We start from the raw sequence: 25,503 nt of genomic DNA, 5'->3' as shown, positions 1-25,503 counted from the left end.
GCTTTACATATTGCGAATTTTTAAATAATTTTTTAGAATTTATCGATAATCGATAAAGAGGTATATCTTTTGATATAGATGGCGTGACAGGTATAAATATGTTCATGCATCATACATGCTATGTTTCTCCACGACTCCACGACGTGTGGCATAAGCCGACTAGATCGTTCGATTGAAAAAGGGAATATAGTGTGATAGAACCAATCTTAAGAGAAGGAGCTGTAGAATTCGTATTCTGAAATCGACAGCCTTGCTCCAGGCATAAATTTCAAATAGAGACAATGGCGGCAATTGGAAATACACTGTACAATGTCTTTTTCAAAAGATCCTCCACGTTCACCTTAACCATTTTGGCTGGCGGTTTCATCTTCGAACGAGGATTCGACATGTTATCGGATAGTATATTTGAAAACGTTAATAAAGGGGTACGAATAATATTCATATTTAAGATATGAGCTTTATATTATGTTAGTCGATCGTGTATTAAAATAACATTGACTCAGACAATTTTTTTAGTTGATAGTAAATACTACCAATAGCACCAATTAACCAATTCGTTAATTAAATCAAATAACTTTTTTTAAATAAAATAATAATATGTTATAGGAGCTTGAACGAAGAAAAATATACTAACATTGCATTACATTAACACATCTGCTAGCTAAAAAATTGTAGCTATAGAACCAAAGTATTGCATAATAGGGAAACCTAATATTTCTAAATATGAGGAAAAATGTGATTAAAATAACTTTGATGGTAATTTTTGTTTCAGAAACTTTGGAAAGATATCAAACACCAATATGAGAAATAAATAACAATACCGATTGTATCATATTAGATGTATGTATGTGCACATATACTGAATAGGTATGTTATATTTCTTTTGCAGTTGTATGAATAAAGAAAGCTCTGTTACATATAATGCTACTTTTTAACTTTATATATATATATATATACATGTGTGTGTGTATTATATTTGAATGGTACAAATCGCTTTATTGCTACATAATGACTTTATTATCAAAAGCAGAAAATCATGTGGTACAAGTCATGTTTACAACTAGAGCTTATATTTGAGACATAGAAAGTAGTCATAACTTATCACAAAATAGCTGTTAAGTGACACTAAATGGGTTCTATGAAGCGACCAGAAAATAAGATACTTTGTGTCACAGAGTCAATAATCAGGAACAAAAATGGTCTATCCAACTTCACTTCTTCACCATTAGATGCAGATAGTAAGTGGATTCCAATCTCTGATAACATAAATTTCCATTAGAATTGTAGAGGATTAATTAAAGAATGAAACAAATATATCATTTTCAATACCTGTATTAGCTGCAGCCACTGTACCTTCTTCATCTACTTCTATTTTTACATTTTGCAAAATGCTTGTTACTTGCAAGAAACCATTGGTAATGATTTTAGTCAAGTTTGCATCAGACCTAAATATACTCTTAATGTCCAACTGAAATAACAATTGTGGCAATATGTAAAAATACTTGTTTGAACTAAAATGTAATTTAAAATATTCAATAACAATACTCACATCTTCTAATGTGGGTATCAAATTAAGATTACTTTCTATAGTAAACTTTGGAAGATGAATAGTAACATCTCTTTCCCTTAAATTTGCTAGTATGGTTGAAATAGAAACAGTAGCTAAATCCTTGGATAATATTCGAAGATACGGATCTCTTTTGTGCTGAATTGGCATTATTGTCAACATAGATGTTTTGCCATCCTAAAAATGTACATATGTTACATGTCGTTAAAAAAGATATTTTGAATATCATATTTAATGAATTTACGTACTGAATACGGTATTTCTAAAACTTGGGCTTCAATGGAGGGCATGCGTACGTATCGATAGGTAGACTCGAGTATCATGAAATGGATGTCTTTACATTCGTTATTCGGCATATAGAAACATTGCAGTCTCGTTCTCGCTTTATCAAATGCTTTCATCCAGCGGCCTTTAAAGTAAACGGCTGAAGTTAACATTAAACGTACATCGGATTCAATATTTGTTAAAGAAGACGAAATTTTATTGCGAGTTGCTCGTTGAACCCAGTTGTTTATATGCTGTACAGCATTTTTAGAGTCCATAAAGTTTATATTTTGAATATCTGCTTCATAATACGACTGTAAAATTTGTTTGTAATCATCCAACACGGGCAGGTTCTTATCTACCCAAAGGCAAGTTGCCAAATCAACTTCTGTACCATTTTCGTTTCTCTAAAATCAAGAAATTCATTGCACCTGCATTAAGAGATGATATCTTTTTTTATATACCTTTAAAGACATTAGAGTATGCCGTATAACATCTCGTATAAGTGATTCGCCCTCTGGTAATCTTAAAACTGAAATAAGTTCGGTTTTTGTATGTCCACCCGCTCCTTCCATTAACATTGTCAGAGCTGTTTTAATACTTGCAGGCGATGATATCACATTTCCATTGTATTCTTTATACAAATTCTATTAAAAAATACAATACTGATTTGTTTAAAACATCAATAATTTTTAAATTTACGATGTTTTGAAAATGCCAAAATTTTTTATTCGTCATACACGATTTCATTCCTTACCTGTGAAAAATATGCGTTGAAGAGATTGTTCCGGTCTCTGGAAGTCAAAACCGTCTGCAAATTTGAGTCTGGAAATATGTTTATGTTAATACCTCACATAGATTAAGTTCAAACAGATAAAAACCTATGAAATTAAGGAAAAGAAAAAAATGCCATAGCTATAAAAATTTATGTAATACTTTATTATATTTCCCCAAAATATGTTCAAATTTAGGAACTTTTTTAATGAGGCCATGAGTTAAGAAACTGTAATTAAGGTAAGAAGTGAAATAAGAAGATCGCAGGAGCAAATGTTCATTCCTTTTCATATTATTAATCATGTGTAAAAAATGTATCACTAAAAAGTAAAAGAGAAGAGATTAACCTGTGTTTATTTTCGATGAAAGCTCTGTTTCAACGACGGCAGCGGTTGTCTGTCCGTCCAGGGGATTTGTTACTTTGCCCATGTGGAGAATTGTTCCCGTAGATTCATCTTCGATATAAAATAGGAACGGGCGATTTGCATGGAAACTATCGGACATGATTTTATTACCCAATTCGATTTCTACAGAAAAAAAAAATTAATATGAAAAATGTCTATTTGTGAATAGGAAAAATACTCGAAGTGAAATAGAGAAAAAAAATTTACCAGTGGCCGCATAAGCAGTAGTTCCATTTTCATTCACTTCAATACCAACTTTTTGTAAAATGTTTGAAACTCGTAGGCGTTTAGAATCTCGTTTGGTGTGGGTTATATTCGTAAAAGTTGCTGTATCGTCGAAAATGTCCCGAATACCAAGCTAATCAGTAATAAAAGCAAAACAACAACATAGAACTATCCTTCATTGGGGCAATTTTGTGCGTGTTGTCACAGGCAGTAATGAAGAAAATGCTAATATACCTCCCGAAGAGTGTGTTCCAATTGATTGGACAAGTTGAGTTTGAACTTCGGAATGGAAACATCGACAGTACGTACATTCCATGAATTTTCCAACATGCGTGAATTAGTATTATTGATCAGTTGCTCAATTCCATTCCACGTATTTGGCAGTAACAAATACATAGCAAATTTTTTCCCCTGAAATAAGGCGATGAAGTAGAATAGATTTCAAAGCGTAAGAGATAAGAGATTGTTTTCTGCGTACATGGTATGGTATGCGTAGAATTTTTGCATCTAACGTAGGAGATTCATAATAGTAAAATTCTCCAGCTGCGTTCATAAACGGTACTTTTACTGTTTGGTTGTTGCTCGTATAAAATTGTCTTATTTGAGTATTTTCTGGGGAAAAATATTTACGACGCCACGACCCCTTGAAGAAAAATGCATTCATGATCAACATTACCGAATCCTTTACTCTGTCCTCTAAAAATGAATTATTTGTTAAGATTTGTATACTCTTCAAATTACAGATTCCTTTTTAAATTCGATTGATTATGTATGTCTTACCATCCTCTATCATTCTATCAATATTGCCATCGGTAATATTGCTAACCCAAGCATTGACATTGGCAACAACCGAATGAGTGTCAGATAAATTCGCCGAGATTACATTTGTGCTGTAATATGTTTCTATGATTGATTTATACTGTTGTCTAGTTGTAATATTTGAATCAATGTAAATTCGTGTTCCAATGTTCAATTTATAATCAGGCGAGGGCGTCTACGAAACACACAAGATACATGACTGAAGACCTTATTATTTTGAAAATGAATGCACTCATTTTCATTCATTTTTCTGCGTTTAACAAGTACCTGAAGCGACTGCAAAATAGAAGAAAATGTGTCTCGAGTACGTTCTGGAGTAGCTGATAGTTGCATAGCGTTAATAAGTTCGCGCTGTGTGTCACCTTGAGATCCTTCGTACAGTAACACCAATGCAAGTTTTAAAGATATCGGCGATAAGAGAACATTCCCAGAATTATTTTTGCTCATAGTCTAAAATAAAACAGAAAAGAATAGACATAGTTGTTTAGGCATAATGGAGAAATTATGTACTGGTAATTACTTTGAGTAGCTTCCAATCAAAGTCAGAACGAGACCCTTGATAGGGCACAAAGTGATCTTCCTCATCATGTTTCGTGATGTTGCGACGAACAGGTTTCCCATCTAAATTGGCGGTAGGGCTCAGCGTCTCCGATTTACATTGTTCAGTTATAATAGTCGCAATGTACGCGACAGTTATAAAGCCTAGAATTTATAAATTTCTTTCGGTTGTAATTAATTAAAGTTACAGTGGAGCTCGTAAATTTAAATGATACGACAGTCGTATTTAAAGAACTTTAATCCATTCAATTATTCATTATAAAATCGAAATTTCCTCTGATTAAATGTCAAGGTAACGCAAACGTCCATTGTTCTTTATGTTCTAAGTTTTGTCGCGAGTACAAAAATGTACTTGCTTGGAACAAAGACAGATCGAAAGAATCCTTACCCAGTAATCCCCCGATGTGTTTCATGTCTGCACTCCTTCGTGGATATACAAGTACTTGACCTACGCAAAGAGTTCCATACCACGATGGGACAAACCGGCTTCTGGTCGCATCCAAGGATGCTCATCGGAAAACCGGTCGGGTCACTCCAGGAGAGGGAAACCAAGTGTAAAAGAGGGGAGGAGCTTTGTCCACAGAAACGAATCATCAGAAAAAGAACATCGATGGACGAACGTCATCGCTTCTTATACCCGCCTTCATTACTCGAAATAATGCTTGCCCATGGTTCAAATGAAAAATTCTAAAGCAAAGTTACCTAAAATAATTTATGTACGACTATTCAAGTCTATGGTCGCATAAAGAAACCATTTGGTTCTTGGAATATTAACTGTTGATTCTTCGATTTTTTACATCTCACATTTTCCTCTTCTTCTCGGTACATCGTTATATACTTGTCGATAATTTTTTAAATTTAAGCAGTCGCTGCGTTCATGTCCTCAAGAGTTGCGTTAGTCCATGTCAATTCTGTTATTTGTTCCTTTATCTGTGAAATGAAAGTAATTTTACTGTTCTTGTTATCTAGAATTACCGCTATAGCTTTTTTCAAAAGGATCTGTTAACGAGTTTCTTGAAAAACATGATTTATTAACTTTCGGTCAGCGACATGAATTTTGGTCTTAATGATCTAAGCAATTACTTTTATTCAAAGACACCTACTGCTTTAGTTGCAATTTCATCTCCTCATTTTAAAAAATCTTTACAATTAAATACAATACAAAAAATACAATTTCAACAATATTAAAATTAATTTTTCTGACACGATTGAGCCAGCAATAACGATTGATCTTTGATCTCTTCCCGCAATTTCTCGGTTTCATCTTCGCTGCTAGTGCAGTAATTTATTATATTTTTCTTTTTAATTCTTTTTTTCTTTCTCGTGCTAGACCCAAATTTTTCACCGCGATTTCGTTTTCGTTTTCTTCTTTCTAATTCTTGCTCCGCTAGTTCTAATTCAGACAATTCCTCGATTCGGGTAATCATACATTCTTCCTCGTTATCTCCCGTTACGCAAAACGAATCCTGGAAGCACAAGGAAATAAAAATGCCAGATCACAATCACTATACTTGCACAATTATTGAACTTACATTGATATAGGATTCATGTGCTTGAGTTACAGGCTGTGAATACACTTCAATACTGGTGTCGAGCGCACGAGGCTGCTTAAAAAGAAACCCACCGTTTCTAATTGGGCTTCTAACGGTTTTCAAATAGTGCACGTGCATCTCGGATGTATCGTGTACGTTCTGAGTGTAACTCACGAAGTCCTCGAGATCTTCATCGACTCCAGAACTTTCGTCAGTTACTGTGCCTCCATCGCTCGTGGAAACTTCTGCTTCGTCATCTATAAATTCATTTCTAACTTTTTTCGATTTACGAGCACGATTATGTTTGCGCACGTTAGCTATATTGAATCGATTCGCTATTTTTTGTGGGCTTTTGCATTTGTCAGAGTCATCTCTTGTTGTATTGAAAAAGTGACTCCTTTCACGTTCGATGTTTTTGTTCTCTTTATTCATAGATGGGTCACTCTCAAAATCTTCTTTTTTCTTCATATCTCTGCTCCCCGTTGAACTCCAATTATTTTTTACTCTTGATAACTTTTTCGCTATACTAATATTAGACCTATTCTTCTTTGAGGTATCAAATGATTTTTCAACTGAAATCCAACCCTCACTGTCCGTAGACTGCACTTCAATATTATCCTTGATCGGTAATTCCTTATTTTCATCCTTGAATACGTCTAATTTAACACAGTTTTGTTCTGGCTTGACCGAAATTTCAAAATCGTCTTCCCAATCACATTCTTCAATTTTCAACTCCAAACTGATCGCACGATTTCTATTGTTGGAGTGTGTCGATTTGTCAAGATTCATAACATCATTAGACTTTTTACTTTCAATAGAATGTTCGATTTTTGGTTTAAATGTTTCCACCTGAAAATTTTCATCTTGAAACATATCGTCTTCAGAGTCGTCAACAATTTGCGACATATTCGATTTTCTATTTAATCGTGCTATCTCGTTGATTGCCTGTGTTACAGTAAACAAACTTCGATTTTTGGATTCATTAAGATTTGTATAATGCAGTTCATTATTGTATTCAGTTTGAAGAGTTAGAGGAACAGTATCGATCACATTCATTGTTTCTTGTAGATGTGTACCGTATGATTTAATATTATCATTTACCTTTAAAGTGTTGGTACACACTTTAAAATTCATGTCGCTTGAAATAGCGATATCTTCTACTTCTATTTGCCTGAAATTTTCATTTTGCACAGTACCTTCAGAATCCGAAGTTTCATTTAATATATCTTCGAATGTACCTGCATCTAAATTTTGCAAATCAACTGCATTTACCATTAATTTGAAGTCATCAGCACCCACGTCTTGTTTCAAGGAAGTCACAGCTTCGGAAATGGAATGTATTTTACTATTTCTCCTTATCTTTTCTTCGACACCTTCTATCGTGCTTGTGTTTGAATCGCTACTATCATCAAGTAAATCTTCAAACTTCGATTCTGCAGCGTTGGATTTGTTACTTATTTCATTAATCGTACTTACAATTTCATATTTATCATTATTTATGTACAAATTATCATTATCACTATCGTTCACACTATCTTTTTCATTGTTTTTATTAATTTTTTCACACTGTAGAGGAATAACATCGTTTAATGTTTCTAAGCAATTAAGAATATTAACGTGAGGTATCAAAAAATGAAAAAAATTGTTAGGCACGGAAAATTCAGGTACATAAATCAGCTGGCTTGCAATACGCTTTTCCTGTGTGCTCACTTCCTTCTCGGAATTTCTCAAAGTGCACAATGTAAGAAAATCAACTGCATCATTGTCGCAAGATAAAATCTTTACATCTGATGGATTTATTGTGTTACGGACGGTAAGATTCTGAGTTGTATCAGAATTTGTTTTTAAAATATTGTTTTTCCGTTCTTCTTCTTTGTCATTCTTTAGGAATTTCATCATTGAACATTTATTTTTGTTTCTTTGTGTTTCTAAATTTATATCTGAAACATACGTATAGTTTAAAAAGATGTATCGCAAATGCTATAAATAAAATATTTAATAAGCTCATCACCTGTAGTAATTGTTTTTTTTCGAATATTTTTGCGTTTATTATCTTTCGAATTTTCCTTTTTATTTTTGCACATTGGAGTTGAACTCGGGGGTTGAATACTAATGTGCATTTTTAAACATTCCGGTTTAAAAATGTCAGGGATCATACGCGGATTGTTTTGATAAAGAGAAGAAGATATATTACTTGTGTTTAATATTCTATTGTTCAGAGAGTCTCTCCTGGCCATGGTAGATCTTAAGGTCTATAATATTGTTAAATTTAGAACGTTAAGTCTTATGCAAGGTTCATATATTCTCAAATAGCAAGAGTGTTTAATTACCTCGTGCTCTTTTCCATCTGTAACAAGAATGATTATATGTCCATCACGTTTCCTGCCTGTTCTGCCCATCCTCTGCACAAGTCTTGTAGGGGAATGTTGAGATATATCAAAACATATTATTAAATCTACTTCTCCAACATCTAGACCTTCTTCTCCTAAAACATATAGTAGAAAATACCTTTGTTATCAATTGAGTGTTATCACTATTTTAATTGAAAAGATAATTATAATATGAAGTATTCCATACCTATGCTTGTAGATATAAGAACATTAACACGGTTACTTCTAAAATTTTCCAAAGCTTTTATTTGTTGTTTTTGCTTTTGTCCAGCTTGACCAACAAACATTTGTGGTTTTATTAGCGGTCGGCATTGCAATAGCAAAATATAAATTTCATTTACGATATCCCTGTACTATGTCATAGATTATTTAATTGTCACGAATTCAGAATATCTTGTACATAGAGTAAAAAATGACATACCTCTACGAAAACAATGGCTCTTGTATCGTCCTGTTTTCCTTGACTGTTCCTAAAGTGCTGTAAAAGCAATTCTTTTAATTTTTCAAATTTTGTATGTCCAAAAACAAGATTCTGTGGCACCTGAAATTAATTCCCAAATAAACAGTAAATATTTTTTTAACAATACATGTTTTGTGTAGATTAATTTATACAGACGTCCGGTATAATCTCTTCACACGAAGACTTCACATCTGGAAATGGACCTAGATATATATTAATATCTTCAAGTAAGTTCTGTAGGTGAATCTCCTCGTTCATCCAAAATTTATCGGAGTGATCTATCAAAAAAAGCTTTGTAAACATAACATAATTATCGAACCTATGATCCAACATAAAAATAAAACAGTACATACTTTGATAAAATTTATAAAATGCTCGAAGGCCATCTCTGATCATTAGTTCATAAGCATGATACATAGTCATTAATATGTTCAATGTTTTCATAATCAATCCATAATTTCCTGATTTATTACTTTTCTTTTGAAATTCTCTTAATATATGAAATACCTAATTAATAAAAGAAATTATTTTATTATCATAAATTATAATTGTAAATAAAGAAAATATGTACAACAATATATTTTACCCTTCCTTTTGAAATATTTGCTGTATGACCACGAAGAACATTGCATTGAAGTAAAACCTTGACATGTCTATCCATGATGTAAATATATCTTTCTTTATAGTCAGCTAATTCATTACTAAGAGGGACCAAAATTACATCAATCTTTCTTTGATTGATGTATGGTATAATGTCAGAGGATGTTTCATCTTTTAGCTCTATATGAGCAATATGTAAATTTTGTACTACCTATAGAAAATATTGTTTATTTATTCCTGCAAATTAGAGTATAGATATAGAAAGCATGAGCTTTTCATAAACTGCCTATATTATAAGTAAATTTGTACCTCATGGACATTATCAAGTTTATTTCCTGGTGTAGCAGATAGAGCTAATACCCTGAAGTATTGGTTTTTTTCATATAATATTCGAATGCACTAAAAATATAAAGCATATTATCATTGTGTCTCTTTTTCTTTTTTTCCATAAACTACAAACAAGTACCTCACAATATGAATGCTTTCCCAAAGCTTTATGTGCTTCATCTATAACTACACATTTTACCAAATTACCAGGTACAACATTCTTTTCTAAATCATTATGAAATACTTGAGGTGTGGCAAATACTACTCTTTTCTTTGACCAAGCTATTTCACGTTGCTTTTGACTAACTGCCCCTATAATGCAAAAGCCTCAGTAATAATAGATATAAAAAAATACTACCAATTGTCCAAATTTTGTATCTACCTGTTAGTTCAATAGTCTCTTTGCTAGGTATACCCATTATATTGTGACAAGCAGAAATTTGTTGAGCAACTAGAGGTCTTGTGGGAGCCAAAAATACTACTTTTCCACAAGGATACCATCTCCAAAAATTATACATAACAACTGCAGCAATGAATGTTTTTCCTAATCCTAATATGAATGAAGGAGAAAGCTCTGTTTTTAATTCTATCAATTTTTTTCTTGCATAAAAATAAAACCAATAATATTAAAAGCTTCTTACCAGTAGGTAAACAAACCAATGTATTACTGTATAAAGAAGCTTGAACTATATTGAACTGATAATCCCGTACAGGATAATTCTCTGGATAAATCCATGTTTTTCCAGCAGATAAATCAAATCCTTTCGTTTCTGGGTCATATGAAATTTGAGCATCTTGTGACACTTCCATTTGGAGCATTCTTGTTTATAACTGATGTTATATATTTATACATTGTAATGAAAAAAGTATTTAGAATAGTTCAAGTATGTAACTGCTTCATCCAGTTTCATTAAATACATTGTATATCACTGTTTGCATATGTATGATCAGGTTATATACGTTTGCATACGTAGGAAAGCTTTATGACCGTTTGTAACTACTTGAATCGCGCCATTTTTAAGCATTAAGCATATTCGCCATCTGATTATTAGTATCACTAACTCTGTTTAGATGGCGCACATGATTTATTCTACAAAATGGTGCAGTTTAAACAATCACAGTTTAGAAGCATACCGTATATAACGCGGATGTTTTTGAATTATAATAAAAGAACTTATATTTTTTCAGCTCATTATTATAAAACGTGCTAACCAAAATAAGTTTGAATTGAATTGACTTCCTCCAAAAAGGTGTTTTAAAAAAACTGTCATTAATTAATTAGAAATTAATTTATTGTACGTAAAGATATACAGGAAAGAATGTGACTGTTTGAATCAATGAGCATGTAAAACAGGTGCACGTATTATAGGTAGAAAAATAAAGTGAACTCGTCGAGGGTAAAGCTGATAGTGTACTTTAATCTTAGAAGTCAAGATTCCAAAAACAAATATTGCTATTGTTTGAAAACTTGTACGTCACGGACCTGAGTACAATTATTACCACTGTGTATTGTCTTGTAACGAGTAGTAAGAAATGTATTCGGTGGCTTGTACCCATAAAAATATCGTTTTATACACCACTCGAGCGTGTCTCAAGAACACTGTCTTTTCTACCTGTAATACTCATAATCATAATTTCGCAGCTATAGACGGTATATAGTGCTTAATAAACAGAAACTAACTGCTGAAATATAATGGACTAGATCCCCCTAATTAAGATGTATGATTTGTTGATAAATGACTATTTAACGCAGCTTTATGGGCAAATTTCTTTAAACAGATCAAGCATTCGTGAGTTTTTTCATTTATATGCACAGATAAATGCTTCTTCAAGGTTGCTCTGTCTTTAAATATTTTTTGACATGCACTGCACTCGTATGGTCTTTCCCCTGCATGTACTAATATGTGGCTGTTTAATGTCGTTTTCTGGGTAAATGCCTTGTGACAAACATAACATTCATATGGTCTATCCCCAGTGTGACTCAACATGTGTTTCCTTAAGGAAGATTTCTCTTTGAACGTTTTTTGACAAATGTGACAAACATGTCTCCTATCACCGGTATGGATCAACATATGAGAATTTAATCTAGTCTTTTCTCTGAAGGCCATATCGCATAACTCGCAAGCAAATGGTTTTTCGCCTGTATGTATTAAAGTATGCCGATTCAAATCCGATTTGCGTGTAAATATTTTATCGCAAACTTTGCAATCATATTGACCACCAGTATGCAATAACATATGGCTATTAAGATCAGATTTTCGCGCACACGCTTTATGACATATATGACATTCGTGCGGTTTTTCACCCGTATGCACCAGCATATGGGAATTTAATTTTGCCTTCTCCCGAAATGTCATCAAGCATTCTTTGCACTCATATGGTCTTTCGCCAGTGTGAACCATCGTGTGTCTTATTAACTCTGATTTTCGTTTATATGTTTTCTCACAAATGTTGCATGCATGTGGTTTCTCACCACTGTGCGCTAGCATGTGATTGTTCAGCGCTGTTTTCTGTGTGAACGCTCTATGACACATTGTACATTTAAACGGTTTATTTCCTCCATGCAGCATCATATGCATATTTAATTTTGCTTTTTCTCTGAACATCGCAAAACATATGTCACACTTATACGGCCTTTCTTCGGTATGAGTAAGCACATGCCGATTCAAACTAGATTTTCCTTTAAATGTAGCATGACAAACATCGCATTCAAATACCCTTTCTTCCACACTCATGGTTTGCTCATTCTCAGAGTCCGGTCTTTTCATAAAAGTTTGCTGCAACGCGTCGTTATCATACGGTTTTTCCAACACATGCGTTTGCATGTGACTACGCAAACACCACTTGTAAGCAAATCGTTTTTGACAAACATTACATTCCAAAGGGCTCATTCCAACATGTGTTAACATATGAGCATGCAGACTGAAGCTATCTTGGAAATTTTGTTGACAGACTTCACACTGATTTCCACTACAGTGCATTCTCAAGTGGGTAACCATCGAATCATTGTTTAAAAACCATTTCTTGCAAATGGTACACTGTATTTTATAAAACTTGGGCTGTTGTCCATTTGAATAAAATCCAGGATGCTTCTCAGCATCTTGTGGCTGTGCAAAATTAGCATTTGTCAAACATCTTTGCATAGATCCATCATCTTTGTCGCATAAATTTGCATTAGCTATTTGAGCTGTCCAATTTTGATGGCTGCTGGATTCGCCATCTAATTCCAGCTTTACCTAGAATCAATGCATTCTATCAAATCCATAAAAAAGCTCAAGTTTAATCTGTCAAGTAGTTGAACTGCGAATAATTTTAATATTTACCATTTCATTAGAGAAGTCAACTTCATTATTTTCGATAGGTAAAAATACCTTCTCGAATGTTCCAGAGCAGATGTCCTCCATGTAGTCGGGATCAAATCTATCGCCTGGTTCTTCCTTAAGTACAACGCTTACAATGTTTTCGTCCTTAAAGTAAGGTTTAAGTTAGAGTCCTTGCAGAAGCATGGTATTGTATGGTGCTGCTGTTTCATAGAAAACGTTTACCATAACCTGACTGTCTATGTTTAATGCATCCATTGGTTCATCTTTCACTTTAAAATCTTCCATTTGCTATACTTTATTCTAAAACTGAAATTAATTCATCTCTATAATTGTATTCGCCTCGATTAGACGATAAACTAATTATAAGATAAAAAAAGGCGAATCATATTGTACGTGACTGAATGTAATCAAGTAACCTTAAACGCGAGTATGTGCAACTTGAAAGATAAAAATTTGTTAACCCATGAACTCTATTTATGAAACACTTAATGTAATAAGTCACTTAATCACACTTATAAGCAAACTAGATACAATGGATGGTGTTTTTCCTATTTGCACTTACAATGGTGATTATACATCTTAATCGTGGAATGGAAGGCGTAAAATCAAACTTATTAATCCTTTTCCTTATCTCCTGTTTTAACGTATAAGATCCCTTTTATGTTACGATCGAACTGATGCTAGTTTTTGCCAAAGATATCAAATTCGTCAAATCGATCGATTCACTTCTGTATCACCAAACTATACTGCGCGTTCCACTACACATGACAAGCATACGTTACATAAATACCATGCATCTTCTACACGATTATATGTACGTATGTATATAGACACATGTATAAACTGGATGCTTGACCATACCACTATGTAATACGTTACACACGGAACCCGGAGTTGAATGATCGCGCTCGATAACGATGTTTGGGTACATCTTTCTCGATGTCCGCTGTACTTATATTCTTCTACATCACTCGTTTAAAAGGAATAGAGGTAAAGAGTGCATACAACGTAATAGGAATTAATATTTTGTTAGACGTTAATGATAATGATAATAATTAATATACATGAAAGCAAAAAAATGCAAAAGAATCTCCCACCGAAATATCAATATTCGAGAAAATAATTATAATCATTATAAAAATTAGTAAACATTCGATCGTGCTTTGATAATAATAAACTATGAATTTTCGATCGAAACACTTGCAAGGATTCTTCTGTCGAATAGTCTCTTGTAATAAGCTTTTCACTAATCGTGTTGTACGCATACTCTTGTATTGTTTGTTTCGTATCTAACAGTGAGCATATGAGCACACTAATCGAGTAATGTTCGATGTGTAGCAATTTTTACTTAAAAAGTGTTATTTTCTTAAATATTTAAAATAAAAAAGGATTATTTTATAAATTTTGATAATTAGACAAAGTTGAGTAGCTAGTGAAAATTGAAGATGTTCAAAGTTTATATCACTTATTGCATTTTTCTTTCATAACTTGGTTACATGAAGTCCTACGTTCGGTTTTTTCAAGCGAAGTAGAATGAAAATGCTCCATAGCGTTCTTAAATAGTCGTGGTAATCCTCCCACGATAGAAGTCTCGTTGCAAATGCAAACGGTCGCAAAAAAAAGCAAGAAAACTTTAATATTTCATTATCATATGGTGTGCAACGAAATTTATTCACATGGTTTTTTGCCACGTACATTATGTATTATCTACTTGAGACAACAGTTACGAACCACATGGGTGAAACATTTTACTACCTCCAGTTTTGAAAACAGGGAGAAAAGTTTTACCTCTTTCTTTATTCCCTTCTCTTTTTCTCATTTATGTTTAATGTCGCGATAGAATCGAAGAGCTGCTTGAACAGATCGTGTAGATATTTACCCTATTTCAAATTAGGCAATTCTACAAGAGTGTGACTGTTCCCTTAAAATTATTCATTTGTTTTTAAATGATAAACAGCATAAGTAAGTACAGATAAAGCATTTGATTGTTCTTCATTATACGTCAAACAGTTGGTTATTAGTCATTAATATTTGTTTTTGTGACTTTGAAATCATAATAGTCACTTGATTGCTTCTTAAGCAAGAATTTGTGCAGAAATAACTGTTGTTTTCAAAATGCATTAAGTAACTATCATTATATTTACACACAGATAGCACATATTATATATAATCGTAACTTTTCACCAAAAGAATCATTTATCGACAACGTTATCTGTAATGTTCTATAACAACACTGACATATCTAATGCTACAGCTTCGTTATTAGAAAAGTTATATAGCTCATTGATGCTTTTACGATCTGAAAAAGATGGTAAATTTAAAAAAAGGCCACAAAAAATAACGAAAAGATACCAAACAGGAGACAGAGCTTACATTGCAAAATGTTAGCAGTGACATAGGAAATAATTTCCCTGCAGTAATATAAAGGGGTGTACTGCACCTTGCAATAATGAGAATCAGATTTTTCGCTTCCTTCGATTTAAGATTTATCCAATCGCACTTGTAAACAGCGTGGTAGAGATTTTCAGACTTTACATTTAATTTTCGTGAGAAATAAGTCAATGCAATTTTGCAGAAAATGTGTCTTCACTTACTTGAGTTATCAAAATTTGTCCTGTGAGGCAGTAAAAGAATGTTTGCATCGACGTATGTATAAGAACAAGCACTATGAACACTGACCGCACTACAGACTCATGATCACCTTTGGTTAAAAGCTAAAATATCACAATGCTCTTGGCTATGATTTTGTCTTGGGAATTTACTGTAGCTACTTGCAACCTTCAGTCTATTAACTTACAGAAATTAGTAACAGTCCATAAATACAAACAAATGACATAAAATATAAGAACAGAATGAGAACGAAGATGGTAAAAGCATGTTCAATTACATCGACTGCGCTGTAACAGATATCGTGTTTAAGTATGCTTATCAAAATTAAGCAGCTATACAACACCATACCTGGTGAGTCGTATGTGATCTTCAACAATAGTTCCCAGTACTTGATTAAAGTTTTCGGATATTTCTATACTCGAAAAACGATCTCGAAGGTTTTCCAGTTGTCCGCATACATGTAAAATGGAATTTCCAACAAAGTTATCAACCCCTGTGTAGGTACAAAGTACAAGAGGTAAACTAATCAGTTGGAGAGTAAATAACATTTCAAAGTAGGGACTTTGATAGGCTTGATGCATATAATAGACCGGAATAGGAAAACTTTTCCCTTCATCTGTTCCATTTAATACGTATCTCATCTGAATGCCAAATTTTGGCAAAACATTAATCGCCAGTATTTGAATGAAAGCCGATGAGTAACAGTACCAACTAAATATGTGACCAATACGCGCTTGGCGTATCATAACGACTTTTTCTCTATCCGTTTTACATTTTGCCCAATCTTCGGCCATCATATTTAAGATCCATGAGAGAACTTAAAAATATGAAACAATAAATCACATTCCGTTTTCTTAATATTTTCGAAGTACGGTTGTCGCACAAACATAGCGTGGCTGTAAAATCTGTCAAACGGTAAAATAAACGTATTTCAAGAAGACAAGTGATTTGACAAAATCATTTGTTTATAGTTAGGCAGTATCATCACTATATTTCCGCGACGATTATGTGTACGTATAGGATATGCTAACTTACGCTTCTTATGCTTATACATGACAACAAATTTGATGTGCGAGATCACTAACGGGATGGCGTAGCCGAGATCATCAAGGAATATTATAAGATTGTTGCGATTTACGATTAATATGCACAAAACAGGAACTGTCATTACAGACATCAATAATATAAGTATCACTACTACACGCAAAGTTGCGAAAAACTTTTTTTTACCGCGATAATCTTCTGGCCAGAGACCAACGACTTCCAAGGCGTAGCGATTCAATTTAACAGCCCACTCGTAGTCTACGATGGAACGACCAACGATAGATTAAACTGAAAAATGTGTAGATATTGCTTAGAAGAGAAGAAGGCTAGGGTACCTGCGTTTTTCTGTGCCGTTAAGATATTCATGTTCAAACTTAGTTGCATGAGCTGTTTTTTGCGCGCGTAGTGAAATAAAAATGTGACTCGATGCTTGTCAAATAGCTACTGTAATAAAATTCCGAGGAACGTTTAAGTAAAAGTCTTGTAAAAAAACGAGAAAGCATTTAATATTTTATCTTGCGAGACGGTGTGCAATGAAACTTTCCACGTTGTCGTTCTATCGTATGCTACTTATGATTAGTAGTAACGGTAATAAAATTATAATCAACAAGGGTGAAACATTTCTGCAGCTAAAGTTTCTAAAACGGGGAAAGCGTTTTTTCTTCTGTCCCCTTCTCCTGCTTTTATGAATACTTAATGTCTGAATGAGATCGGAGGATCGCTTAGGTAGATCGTGTAAAGACCTTTAGTCTGTTTTGTCAATTCAATAAGGGAGATATGTCTCACATTATTAGATGACTTGTCTCTTGAAACCTGTAAGCGACTTACAGCGTGAGTACAATTTAAGTATTTCAGATAGTAGATCTAACAATTTATGGAGTTCATATTATATTGAATTTATTTTACAACAACGATTATTTTCAAGATTATTCAAGTGTGTTATTATTATATGTATTAATGCATAGATAATATTAACTTTATCTAATTCTGGTTTTTTTGCTAGACTAATCACTCGTTATTGCATCTACGGTGTTATCTATAGCCTTTTATAAGAATCGGTATTACAGCTTTGTCATTAGAAAAGTTATGTAGCTTAATGATATTTTTAAAATCTGAAAGAATGGTAAATTGCAAATAAAAGTCAGAAAAAATAGTAAAACGATTTAAAAAAAGCGGAAGAACTTACGTTACAAAATGTTACCAATGACAGAGGAAATAATTTCCCTGCAGTTATGTAAAGAAGTGTACTACTTTTCGAAATAATCAGAATCAAACATTTTGCTTCCTTTGACTTAAGACTTAACCAATCCGACTGGCAAACCGCTAGGTGTAAACCTTCAGACTTTATGATTATTATTCGTGAGTGATGAGTCAATGCAATTTTGCGGAAAATTGATGTCTCTACTTACTTGAGTTACTAAAATTTGTCCTGCGATACAGTAAAAGAACGTTTGAATGAACGTATGTGTAAGAATGCTCAATGTGAACAGCAATCGAAACGTAAAACCACTTTCAGTCAGAATCTAAAATATCACAATGTTTTCATTATTTATTTTTGAAAATTTACCGAAATCATTTGTAACCATTTCAATGTACTAACTTACGGAAAGTAGCAGCACTGCATAAATACAAGCGAACATCAGAAAGTAGAAGAACATAAAGAAAAGTAAGAGCGTAAAACTATGTTCAATTGCATTAACTGCGCTATAAGAAGAAATTGTTATTAAGTGTGCTTATAAAAATCAAATAACTATAATAATGGTGGCTTTTTAACATATTTACAAAATTTTTTTTAACGTATCTATAAAAGTACGAATTTTTAAACTAAATATAGTACTGATACATGTTACAATATTTTAAGTATATCTGTATAGTATTTAATTTTATAGGGTTTGGTCACCGCTAAAGTATAATATTAATCTTATCTAGTGCAGCAGCATACCTGATGAGTCGTATGTGATCTTCTACAATAATTCTTAATACACGTTCGAAGTTTTCAGATGATTTGATATTCGCGAAACGAACTTGAAGATTTTGTAGTTGTCCGCATACATGAAAAATCAGAATTCCAAGAAAATGATCAATACCTATGTAGGTAAAAGTTAAAAGGAAGACACTGAACAACTGAAGAACGAAGAAAATTTCATAGTAAGGTTTTTCATACATATAATGCACATTATAAACCGGCAGTGGTAAAATGCTTATTGGCTCTGTTACATTTGGTACATATCTAAGCGCAATGCCAAACTGTGGCAATGTGATTACTAGTGTTACTTGAATAATCCCAATTACATAACTGTACACACCAAATACGCGACATATATTTGCTTGCCTTCTCATAATACTTTTTTCCTGATGTGTTTTGGATTTCGCCCAATCCTTAGCCATCATATTTAGAACCCAAAAGAGAACTAAAGTACGAAACAATAAATGAATTACGTCCTGAGTTCTTAATAAACACTTGTTAGGAAGGTATAACATGACATGCAGACTTACGTTTCCTGTGTTTGTATAAAATAACAAATTTTATCTCTGTGATCAGTGAAGGCAAAGCGTAGCTAATATTATCAAGGAATAGCATTAAATCGTTGTCACTTGTGATCAACGTGTACCAAATAGGAACCGTACAAACAAACGTTGTTAGCAGAAAAGTTGCTCTTGCACGCAATGTTGCATAAAACTCCCTTTTCCCGTGATACTGCGTTGGCCAAAGACCTAATGGTTCCAAAAAGTAGCGATTCAATTTAGTGGCCCACTCGAAGTCTACAGTAGCAGAACCGACAATGGATTAAACTCAGCAACATGAGTAAACTTGGTAGAGAATAACGCAAAGGCACCTGCGTTTTCCTTTACCGTTGAGATATTCATGTTCAAACTTGGATGCATGAACTGTTAGTGTTTTTTGTACGCGTAAGAAAATAAAAAAAATGTAGTTCGACAATTGTTAAATAGCCACGGTAACGACATCGCGAGAGAGGCCTGAGCAAAAAGTTTCGCAAAAATTGAGTACGCATTTAATATTTCATCTTGCAAGACGATGCGCAATGACATTTTTCCACGCTGCCGTTTTATCGTCTCCTGTATAGCAGTAGAAATATTTAAAATTACAAGCAGCTAGGGTGAAACATTTCAACAAGTAAAGTTTCAAAAACAGGGGAGACACTTTTCCTGCTTTCCCTTTCTCTTGCTCATGTACATATTTAATGTCTACGCGATCGAACGATCGCGCGCGTATCACCTGAAACTGTTCTTTCCATTTAGTGCTACTTAATGCAACAAGAGCGATAGGTTTTATAGTGACGACCGTGTCATCGTTTTCTTTTAAACCTGTGCTTTACCCTATCAATGCATCAAAATGCAGATACAATTAGTTATTATTTATTTCAATAATATGAGAATGTTCTACGATACGTGATACAGTGTATTTTGAATAACTCAGTAAAATTAAGAGGTCAGTGGATATTTCGAAGTAAAAGCAGCTTTGGAAGTTATTGCTTCCACTTCAAATGTTCCGAATAGTGAGTGCAATTGTTTTTCTTGCTACCCAACAAGCGAACGATTCTTGTTTTTGATAAAAATATGACTCATATTTTTTTGACTAAATTTTAGTCTTATATTCAAGTTCTTGGCATGAAAGTTTCGTGTAACTCGAATGTAGTCAATCGGAACATCACATTTTTTTCAAACGCGATCGGCAATCGCTTTCTCTCGACACAGTTTTCTGTGCGTTACGTTCTTTGTGGTAATCTCATTGCAGGTGCTACCTCACGCACGTTTAAGTAAATTGTCATGAGCCAAATGCCAGGAAAGATTCGTAAGCTCTCCGCGCGGAGCGCCGGTGTGTAAACTACCTGTCGAAAGGCTAAATGCCGTATTTACGTATTTCAACTATTAAATTCTGTTATGTTTCGACACTGCATCAATTTTCTTATATTTTTTACCTGTTGTAAAGACCACGAAAAGCGTTAAGTTCTGGAATATAACCAACGATCGACAGAAACCACTTTAAGGCGGTCGCATCACGTACTGGTAGGCGTTGCTGTCATTTGGCTTCTCTTCGGCTCTGTTATTTTCTTTGGATATTAAACGGTGATGTGCGTTTTGACTTCTCATCGAGACGTAATGATCGTTAACACTTTTCGTACACTATGTGTTTCAACCTACGAGAACGTAACGTGTAAAAATTGTCCTTTGAAAGTCACGTATTTGCGAAGAACGACTGACACATTCACGTTATACACTTCATGAACATATAATTACATACAATTGTTCAAAACGCTAGACTAATGGAATAACAAATATCTTAAATATCATAATGTTGCTTACAACAGGAAAGGCAATGTTTACCAAGAAGAAAAAGAAACCGCAGATATCAACTCCAACAAATTTTGAGCACCGTGTACACACAGGATTTGATAAGCGTGAAGGGAAGTTTATTGGACTACCGTTGCAATGGGCATCTATAGTTGGAAATAATCAAATTTTAAAGTCTACGAATAGACCATTACCTCTAGTGGATCCAAGTGAAATAACACCTACAGAGATTCTTGATTTGAAGACCATTGTACGTGGTCACAATGATCCTAGAGGAAGAGCATCTATTGGTGATAAAAATACAGAAAATGGATTACCTAAAACTAGTACTGTTGCTAGATCTAATTCTCTTAGGTCTTCGAGTCCACCACGACTTAGGAGAGATTACAGGTAATTATTTCTAACAATGAAGCTTATATTCAAACAGGAATATACAAATTTTTTATTAAATCTATTGCAGGCATAACAGTAATCTACCACCTTCTGTACCAGAAGGTCAAGAAATACCATCTAATGCTAATCAAGTTCAAGGATACTCCAATTTTGGGAAACAGCATAACTATCATGATAAACTACGACAAAATTCACCTAATGTTGTAGCTGGATTAAATGCTAATGTACAAAATATGATCCCAAATCTTCAAAATCTTAATCCCAATATGCAGTCGTCTCCAAATTTAACACATACTGGATCTAATGCTCCTAATTTATCTTTAAACTTCCAAAATTTAAGCCCCATTACAAATCCACAAGGTTCAATCCAAAGTCCAAGTACTCCACAACTTGCAGATTCTGAACTCCATAGATTAAATTCTCAAATGACCACCATGCCTGGTCAGTACAATGGAAATATTCAGGTAAATGTTATTTGATCTTGATTACAGTACCTTTAAATACTACTTAAACACTATTAAAACAACAATATTTTTGTAAATAGATGTCAAATACAGAATCATCGTCGAGGGATCAACAAATAGCGCAAACCGTTCTTCTGCATAAGCTGCAGCCTAAAATTTCACCAGTAGGATCTATAGCCTCGCAACGACCATTGAGTCAGTTGAGTTCACATAATGCCAACAACAAGTACTCACAACCATACAATATGCAAGAGAATTCATCAACTTTGCATTCTCACATAAAGAAGCCTATTGAAACATCTCAATCGATGCATAACTTATCAAAACCTAATGTACCCTCGTCTGGAAATAGTTCAATTCCGGATCAGAATCAAAATATGAAAAGTGCCTTGTCTTCAGGAAATTTAGCAGTTGGTTCAAGTTCAAGCACCTCCAGTAAGCAAACAGCAGAACAAAGGCTTACTCATGAACAATTTCGAGCAGCTTTACAGATGGTGGTAAGAAAAAAAATATAAAATTAACTATAAAAATAGCATTACGCAGTGTTCCAAATTTTCTTTTCATATGTTTAAATTTCAGGTAAGCCGAGGCGATCCGAGAGAAAATTTAGAAAACTTCTTGAAAATCGGTGAGGGTAGTACTGGAACAGTGTGTATAGCGACTGAAAAAACTACGAATCGGCAAGTGGCAGTCAAAAAAATGGACTTGAGGAAGCAACAAAGACGTGAATTACTTTTTAATGAGGTTGTTATTATGAGAGATTATCACCATCCGAATATTGTTGAAATGTACGATAGCTTCTTGGTAGACGATGAGTTATGGGTCGTGATGGAATATCTTGAAGGAGGTGCACTCACAGATATCGTTACACACTTGCGCATGGATGAAAGTCAAATAGCTACTGTGTGCTCTCAGTGTCTGAAACCACTTGCATATTTACATTCTCAAGGTGTCATTCACAGGGACATTAAATCTGATTCAATATTGCTTACGGCCGATGGTAGGGTAAAGTTATCCGATTTTGGATTTTGTGCTCAAGTCTCTCAAGAGTTACCAAAGAGGAAATCGCTTGTAGGAACGCCTTATTGGATGAGTCCCGAAGTTATTTCGAGGTATGGTCAAGATTTTAATAGTGTTTTAATTGTTTCATGATCACTTGTAATTCGCACGCATGTATTTTACATTTCAGGTTACCATATGGAACTGAAGTAGACATTTGGTCATTAGGTGTAATGATTATTGAAATGGTAGACGGAGAACCACCATTTTTCAATGAACCTCCTTTACAAGCAATGAGACGTATTAGAGACATGCCGCCACCAAAATTAAAGAATTCTCACAAAGTACGTTTGAAACAATACATAATTCGGCAATGCTTTAGCCTAAAAAAGCCAGTAAATTGTATTTATTCTTATTTATAGGTCAGTCCGCGCCTTCAAGGCTTTCTTGAAAGAATGCTGGTTCGTGACCCGGCGCAGAGAGCGACAGCAACTGAATTACTACAACATCCGTTTCTTAGACAAGCTCAGAGTCCAAGTATTCTAATTCCATTGATGAGGGGTTCTAGGCATACGAATTGTTGACAAGTTCATGTAAAAAAGTATGATCACGATAACAGACTCGTTAACACGGATATCGATTACAAAAGAGTACATTCGATTTTAGTCATCAAAAAATATTTAAAGTTAAATTACAGTAGTAAAGAACGCCATTTGTTTTGGTCGAATTAACGATCAAGATACCATAGATAAAGGCCATCGATCGAATAGACGATACACGGTCTTAGCTATATAAGGATACGTTTGTACGTGACATTCCAAGTATTTACAAAGTGTAGATATTACTGAATATCGTTACGTAGATAAAAGCTATTGTACACAAGAGCAGCTGACGCAAATACGCTTTAAATCATATAGGTAAATTTGCCATTTGTAAACAGATACCTTTTAGAAATCTTAGTAAATTGTATTAATGAAGAAAACAGGCAAAATAGTTACTATATTTTTACTTACACGCAAAGTAGTTTAGAACGATTCGTCGTATAAACAAATAAATTATCCAAATAGGAAAAAATTGATATGCTGTGACATTGTTTGCGTTCATACTCATTCAGAGGATACATGTAACACATAATACAAAGTAAGTTTTTACTTAACGTATGCCGCAATTCGTATTTTTATGATTTTAAAGTGAAATACACATGAATTACGAAACATAAATTATCTTGCTAGGAAATGATACATATATTCTATGTGCCTTTTAAATGTGATTTACGATATACTCAATTATCATCCAGTGACAATCGATTTCTCTGTCATTTTTAATCGTCAATTCAACGTGTTATTTTAGAAGCGACATCTGTCACATAAGTAAAGTAAGAATCTGAATATGTCAATTCTGGAGGAAGCGATTCAATTATTGTCTCTGTTGATTAAAGCTTAGACAATCGACTTTTTATTGTATTACTAATTGTACATAACCTACTTTCGAATACCAAAATTGTTCACCATTACTTCTGTTATTAACAAGTGTTTGTTACATAATCGAAAATTGTATCGTTTCTTTTCTTGCGTTTTACATCTCAAAATAATCAGTTATCGGTACAATCAATTTTAAAAATAAAGTTCATAACGATTATTTTGAACATGTACTTACAAGGTACGTTATCTATTCGACTATTTTAACCGTTCGTGATAATAGGTGTACACACTATTCCGCCCATGATTGATTAAACAGAAAAAAAGAGGAATTCAGATACCGACCCACAAGATTTGCGTTCTAAAAAAATATCAGTTAATTCATTTTCGCGTTATTTTCCTTTCGTCTCTCATTCGTATACCTACGTTGCATACCAAACACAACAACATTAGACAAGAAACATTGAAGTGCTCATTAATGGACAGGTACTACGTTCTGCAGTAAACTTGAATAATGTAAAGATTGATATAGTGCGCGTATCGATTTTTATTACTTAGTGTCCGCGTGTTTACATCAAAACGTGTAACATTCAAGCATGTGAGATTCTACATTCTAAGAGATGATGCAAGAAACGTTTGTATCGGAGACTAAATTACATGTTAAGAATTCGTAAGAAAAAGCCGCATAAAAGAAATACCGAGCAGTCGACGGTATCAAATCAGTCTATCTTCTCTCGTAATCACAAATCACGAGACGAGCTGGCACTGCAATTCCACGCACACATACGTCAGAGGCGAATGGAAAGGCATTTTGAAATACCATTAGCCGATTGGCGGAACGCGACGAGCCTCCGTTTGACCGAAGTAACCTTCGCGTTATGCTCGATCATTGGCGCCACTGACGTTTCTTGGTCAATTAATCCACGGCTTTTCATTAATCGTATTGGAAGGAGACACACTTCGCATGATCTACGTCTCGAATGCTTATTTTCTTTGAATATTAATGAAACAGAATAAC

The 25,503-nt window shown here is 33.8% G+C and overlaps 9 protein-coding genes and 1 long non-coding RNA gene across 14 annotated transcripts; 3 read left to right on the top strand and 7 right to left on the bottom strand.

Moving 5' to 3' along the window:
• The first annotated feature begins 138 nt into the window (after positions 1-138).
• Positions 139-922, top strand: Ox (ubiquinol-cytochrome C reductase complex subunit oxen). Its single transcript, XM_076390047.1, has 2 exons — positions 139-425; positions 773-922. The coding sequence occupies exons 1-2, from the start codon at positions 282-284 to the stop codon at positions 809-811; spliced, it is 183 nt and encodes a 60-aa protein (XP_076246162.1). The 5' UTR covers positions 139-281; the 3' UTR covers positions 812-922.
• On the top strand, positions 824-5,805 carry LOC143186382 (uncharacterized). The gene is made up of 2 exons (XR_013003041.1): positions 824-867; positions 5,052-5,805. It is a non-coding gene; the product is annotated as an uncharacterized LOC143186382 (long non-coding RNA).
• On the bottom strand, positions 995-5,145 carry LOC143186376 (uncharacterized). Its single transcript, XM_076390033.1, has 14 exons — positions 5,000-5,145; positions 4,574-4,755; positions 4,321-4,503; positions 4,015-4,228; positions 3,713-3,930; positions 3,469-3,645; positions 3,217-3,367; positions 2,953-3,132; positions 2,589-2,656; positions 2,296-2,478; positions 1,816-2,238; positions 1,550-1,744; positions 1,330-1,468; positions 995-1,256 (listed from the first exon to the last, which is right to left on the bottom strand). The coding sequence occupies exons 1-14, from the start codon at positions 5,022-5,024 to the stop codon at positions 1,126-1,128; spliced, it is 2,469 nt and encodes an 822-aa protein (XP_076246148.1). The 5' UTR covers positions 5,025-5,145; the 3' UTR covers positions 995-1,125.
• Fancm (FA complementation group M) lies at positions 5,622-10,730 on the bottom strand. The gene is made up of 13 exons (XM_076390048.1): positions 10,562-10,730; positions 10,303-10,470; positions 10,060-10,232; positions 9,903-9,992; positions 9,580-9,804; positions 9,347-9,500; positions 9,150-9,271; positions 8,955-9,074; positions 8,721-8,886; positions 8,474-8,628; positions 8,155-8,395; positions 6,144-8,083; positions 5,622-6,077 (listed from the first exon to the last, which is right to left on the bottom strand). The coding sequence occupies exons 1-13, from the start codon at positions 10,728-10,730 to the stop codon at positions 5,802-5,804; spliced, it is 3,999 nt and encodes a 1,332-aa protein (XP_076246163.1). The 3' UTR covers positions 5,622-5,801.
• A 460-nt stretch (positions 10,731-11,190) lies between these two features.
• Positions 11,191-13,995, bottom strand: LOC143186379 (uncharacterized). Of its 2 annotated transcripts, XM_076390043.1 has the most exons (4): positions 13,806-13,995; positions 13,466-13,549; positions 13,244-13,387; positions 11,191-13,156 (listed from the first exon to the last, which is right to left on the bottom strand). In XM_076390043.1, exons 2-4 carry the CDS (start codon positions 13,526-13,528, stop codon positions 11,633-11,635), a joined length of 1,731 nt encoding a protein of 576 aa, XP_076246158.1. In that variant the 5' UTR covers positions 13,529-13,549; positions 13,806-13,995; the 3' UTR covers positions 11,191-11,632. The 2 variants fall into 2 exon arrangements, with proteins under 2 accessions (XP_076246158.1, XP_076246159.1); XM_076390044.1 differs by lacking the exons at positions 13,466-13,549; positions 13,806-13,995 and having other exon boundaries at positions 11,191-13,172; positions 13,244-13,333.
• Positions 13,996-15,238: 1,243 nt separating this feature from the next.
• Positions 15,239-16,791, bottom strand: LOC143186300 (odorant receptor 10-like). Its single transcript, XM_076389873.1, has 6 exons — positions 16,202-16,791; positions 16,041-16,140; positions 15,890-15,957; positions 15,540-15,827; positions 15,388-15,465; positions 15,239-15,344 (listed from the first exon to the last, which is right to left on the bottom strand). The coding sequence occupies exons 1-6, from the start codon at positions 16,648-16,650 to the stop codon at positions 15,239-15,241; spliced, it is 1,089 nt and encodes a 362-aa protein (XP_076245988.1). The 5' UTR covers positions 16,651-16,791.
• LOC143186299 (uncharacterized) lies at positions 16,641-20,485 on the bottom strand. Its single transcript, XM_076389872.1, has 10 exons — positions 20,442-20,485; positions 20,309-20,397; positions 20,061-20,224; positions 19,806-20,011; positions 19,710-19,744; positions 19,394-19,660; positions 18,840-19,308; positions 18,502-18,601; positions 18,307-18,420; positions 16,641-16,670 (listed from the first exon to the last, which is right to left on the bottom strand). Exons 1-10 carry the CDS (start codon positions 20,483-20,485, stop codon positions 16,653-16,655), a joined length of 1,506 nt encoding a protein of 501 aa, XP_076245987.1. The 3' UTR covers positions 16,641-16,652.
• Positions 16,708-17,180, bottom strand: LOC143185931 (uncharacterized; the record flags this gene model as incomplete). Its single annotated transcript, XM_076389261.1, has 2 exons — positions 16,708-16,758; positions 16,842-17,180. Coding segments are annotated over 2 exons (390 nt in total), but the record flags the coding sequence as incomplete, so codon positions are not given.
• On the bottom strand, positions 17,805-18,302 carry LOC143185930 (uncharacterized; the record flags this gene model as incomplete). The annotated part of the gene is made up of 2 exons (XM_076389260.1): positions 17,805-18,009; positions 18,084-18,302. Coding segments are annotated over 2 exons (270 nt in total), but the record flags the coding sequence as incomplete, so codon positions are not given.
• Positions 20,367-24,145, top strand: Mbt (serine/threonine-protein kinase PAK mbt). 4 transcript variants are annotated; one of them, XM_076390037.1, is made up of 7 exons: positions 20,367-20,415; positions 21,229-21,601; positions 21,672-22,068; positions 22,149-22,565; positions 22,648-23,180; positions 23,258-23,411; positions 23,490-24,145. In XM_076390037.1, exons 2-7 carry the CDS (start codon positions 21,237-21,239, stop codon positions 23,649-23,651), a joined length of 2,028 nt encoding a protein of 675 aa, XP_076246152.1. In that variant the 5' UTR covers positions 20,367-20,415; positions 21,229-21,236; the 3' UTR covers positions 23,652-24,145. The 4 variants fall into 4 exon arrangements, with proteins under 4 accessions (XP_076246152.1, XP_076246151.1, XP_076246153.1 ...); XM_076390036.1 differs by lacking the exon at positions 20,367-20,415 and adding an exon at positions 20,570-20,926; XM_076390038.1 differs by lacking the exon at positions 20,367-20,415 and having other exon boundaries at positions 21,085-21,601; positions 22,648-23,068; positions 23,144-23,180.
• The last annotated feature ends 1,358 nt before the right edge of the window (positions 24,146-25,503 follow it).

The sequence above is a fragment of the Calliopsis andreniformis genome, chromosome 12 (genome assembly GCF_051401765.1).
Source record: "Calliopsis andreniformis isolate RMS-2024a chromosome 12, iyCalAndr_principal, whole genome shotgun sequence".
NCBI classification, from domain to species: domain Eukaryota; kingdom Metazoa; phylum Arthropoda; class Insecta; order Hymenoptera; family Andrenidae; genus Calliopsis; species Calliopsis andreniformis.
Note: the sequence above shows the minus strand (reverse complement) of the source record. Positions and strands in the feature narration are given on the sequence as shown.

Coding starts and splice junctions, on each gene's coding strand:
- Ox (XM_076390047.1), top strand. CDS start 282: ATGGCGGCAATTGGAAATACACTGTACAATGTCTTTTTCAAAAGATCC. Junction 426..772: donor TTGAAAACGTTAATAAAGGG/GTACGAATAATA, acceptor TTTTTGTTTCAG/AAACTTTGGAAAGATATCAA.
- LOC143186376 (XM_076390033.1), bottom strand. CDS start 5,024: ATGAAACACATCGGGGGATTACTGG. Junction 4,229..4,320: donor CTATTTTGCAGTCGCTTCAG/GTACTTGTTAAA, acceptor TGTGTTTCGTAG/ACGCCCTCGCCTGATTATAA. Junction 2,239..2,295: donor ATACTCTAATGTCTTTAAAG/GTATATAAAAAA, acceptor TCTTGATTTTAG/AGAAACGAAAATGGTACAGA.
- Fancm (XM_076390048.1), bottom strand. CDS start 10,730: ATGGAAGTGTCACAAGATGCTCAAATTTCATATGACCCAGAAACGAAA. Junction 8,887..8,954: donor GAGCCATTGTTTTCGTAGAG/GTATGTCATTTT, acceptor TCTATGACATAG/TACAGGGATATCGTAAATGA. Junction 8,629..8,720: donor TCTTATATCTACAAGCATAG/GTATGGAATACT, acceptor TATATGTTTTAG/GAGAAGAAGGTCTAGATGTT.
- LOC143186379 (XM_076390043.1), bottom strand. CDS start 13,528: ATGGAAGATTTTAAAGTGAAAGATGAACCAATGGATGCATTAAACATA. Junction 13,388..13,465: donor ACATAGACAGTCAGGTTATG/GTAAACGTTTTC, acceptor CCTTACTTTAAG/GACGAAAACATTGTAAGCGT. Junction 13,157..13,243: donor TTGACTTCTCTAATGAAATG/GTAAATATTAAA, acceptor CATTGATTCTAG/GTAAAGCTGGAATTAGATGG.
- LOC143186300 (XM_076389873.1), bottom strand. CDS start 16,650: ATGATGGCCGAAGATTGGGCAAAATGTAAAACGGATAGAGAAAAAGTC. Junction 15,828..15,889: donor GTGCTTGTTCTTATACATAC/GTCGATGCAAAC, acceptor AAGTAAGTGAAG/ACACATTTTCTGCAAAATTG. Junction 15,466..15,539: donor TTTACCATCTTTTTCAGATC/GTAAAAGCATCA, acceptor GTGTTGTTATAG/AACATTACAGATAACGTTGT.
- LOC143186299 (XM_076389872.1), bottom strand. CDS start 20,485: ATGAGTCATATTTTTATCAAAAACAAGAATCGTTCGCTTGTTGG. Junction 19,745..19,805: donor TTTTTTTTATTTTCTTACGC/GTACAAAAAACA, acceptor TCAACGGTAAAG/GAAAACGCAGGTGCCTTTGC. Junction 18,421..18,501: donor ATGCAGTGCTGCTACTTTCC/GTAAGTTAGTAC, acceptor GTGATATTTTAG/ATTCTGACTGAAAGTGGTTT.
- Mbt (XM_076390035.1), top strand. CDS start 21,213: ATGTTGCTTACAACAGGAAAGGCAATGTTTACCAAGAAGAAAAAGAAA. Junction 22,566..22,647: donor GAGCAGCTTTACAGATGGTG/GTAAGAAAAAAA, acceptor TTTAAATTTCAG/GTAAGCCGAGGCGATCCGAG. Junction 23,181..23,257: donor AGTCCCGAAGTTATTTCGAG/GTATGGTCAAGA, acceptor TTTACATTTCAG/GTTACCATATGGAACTGAAG.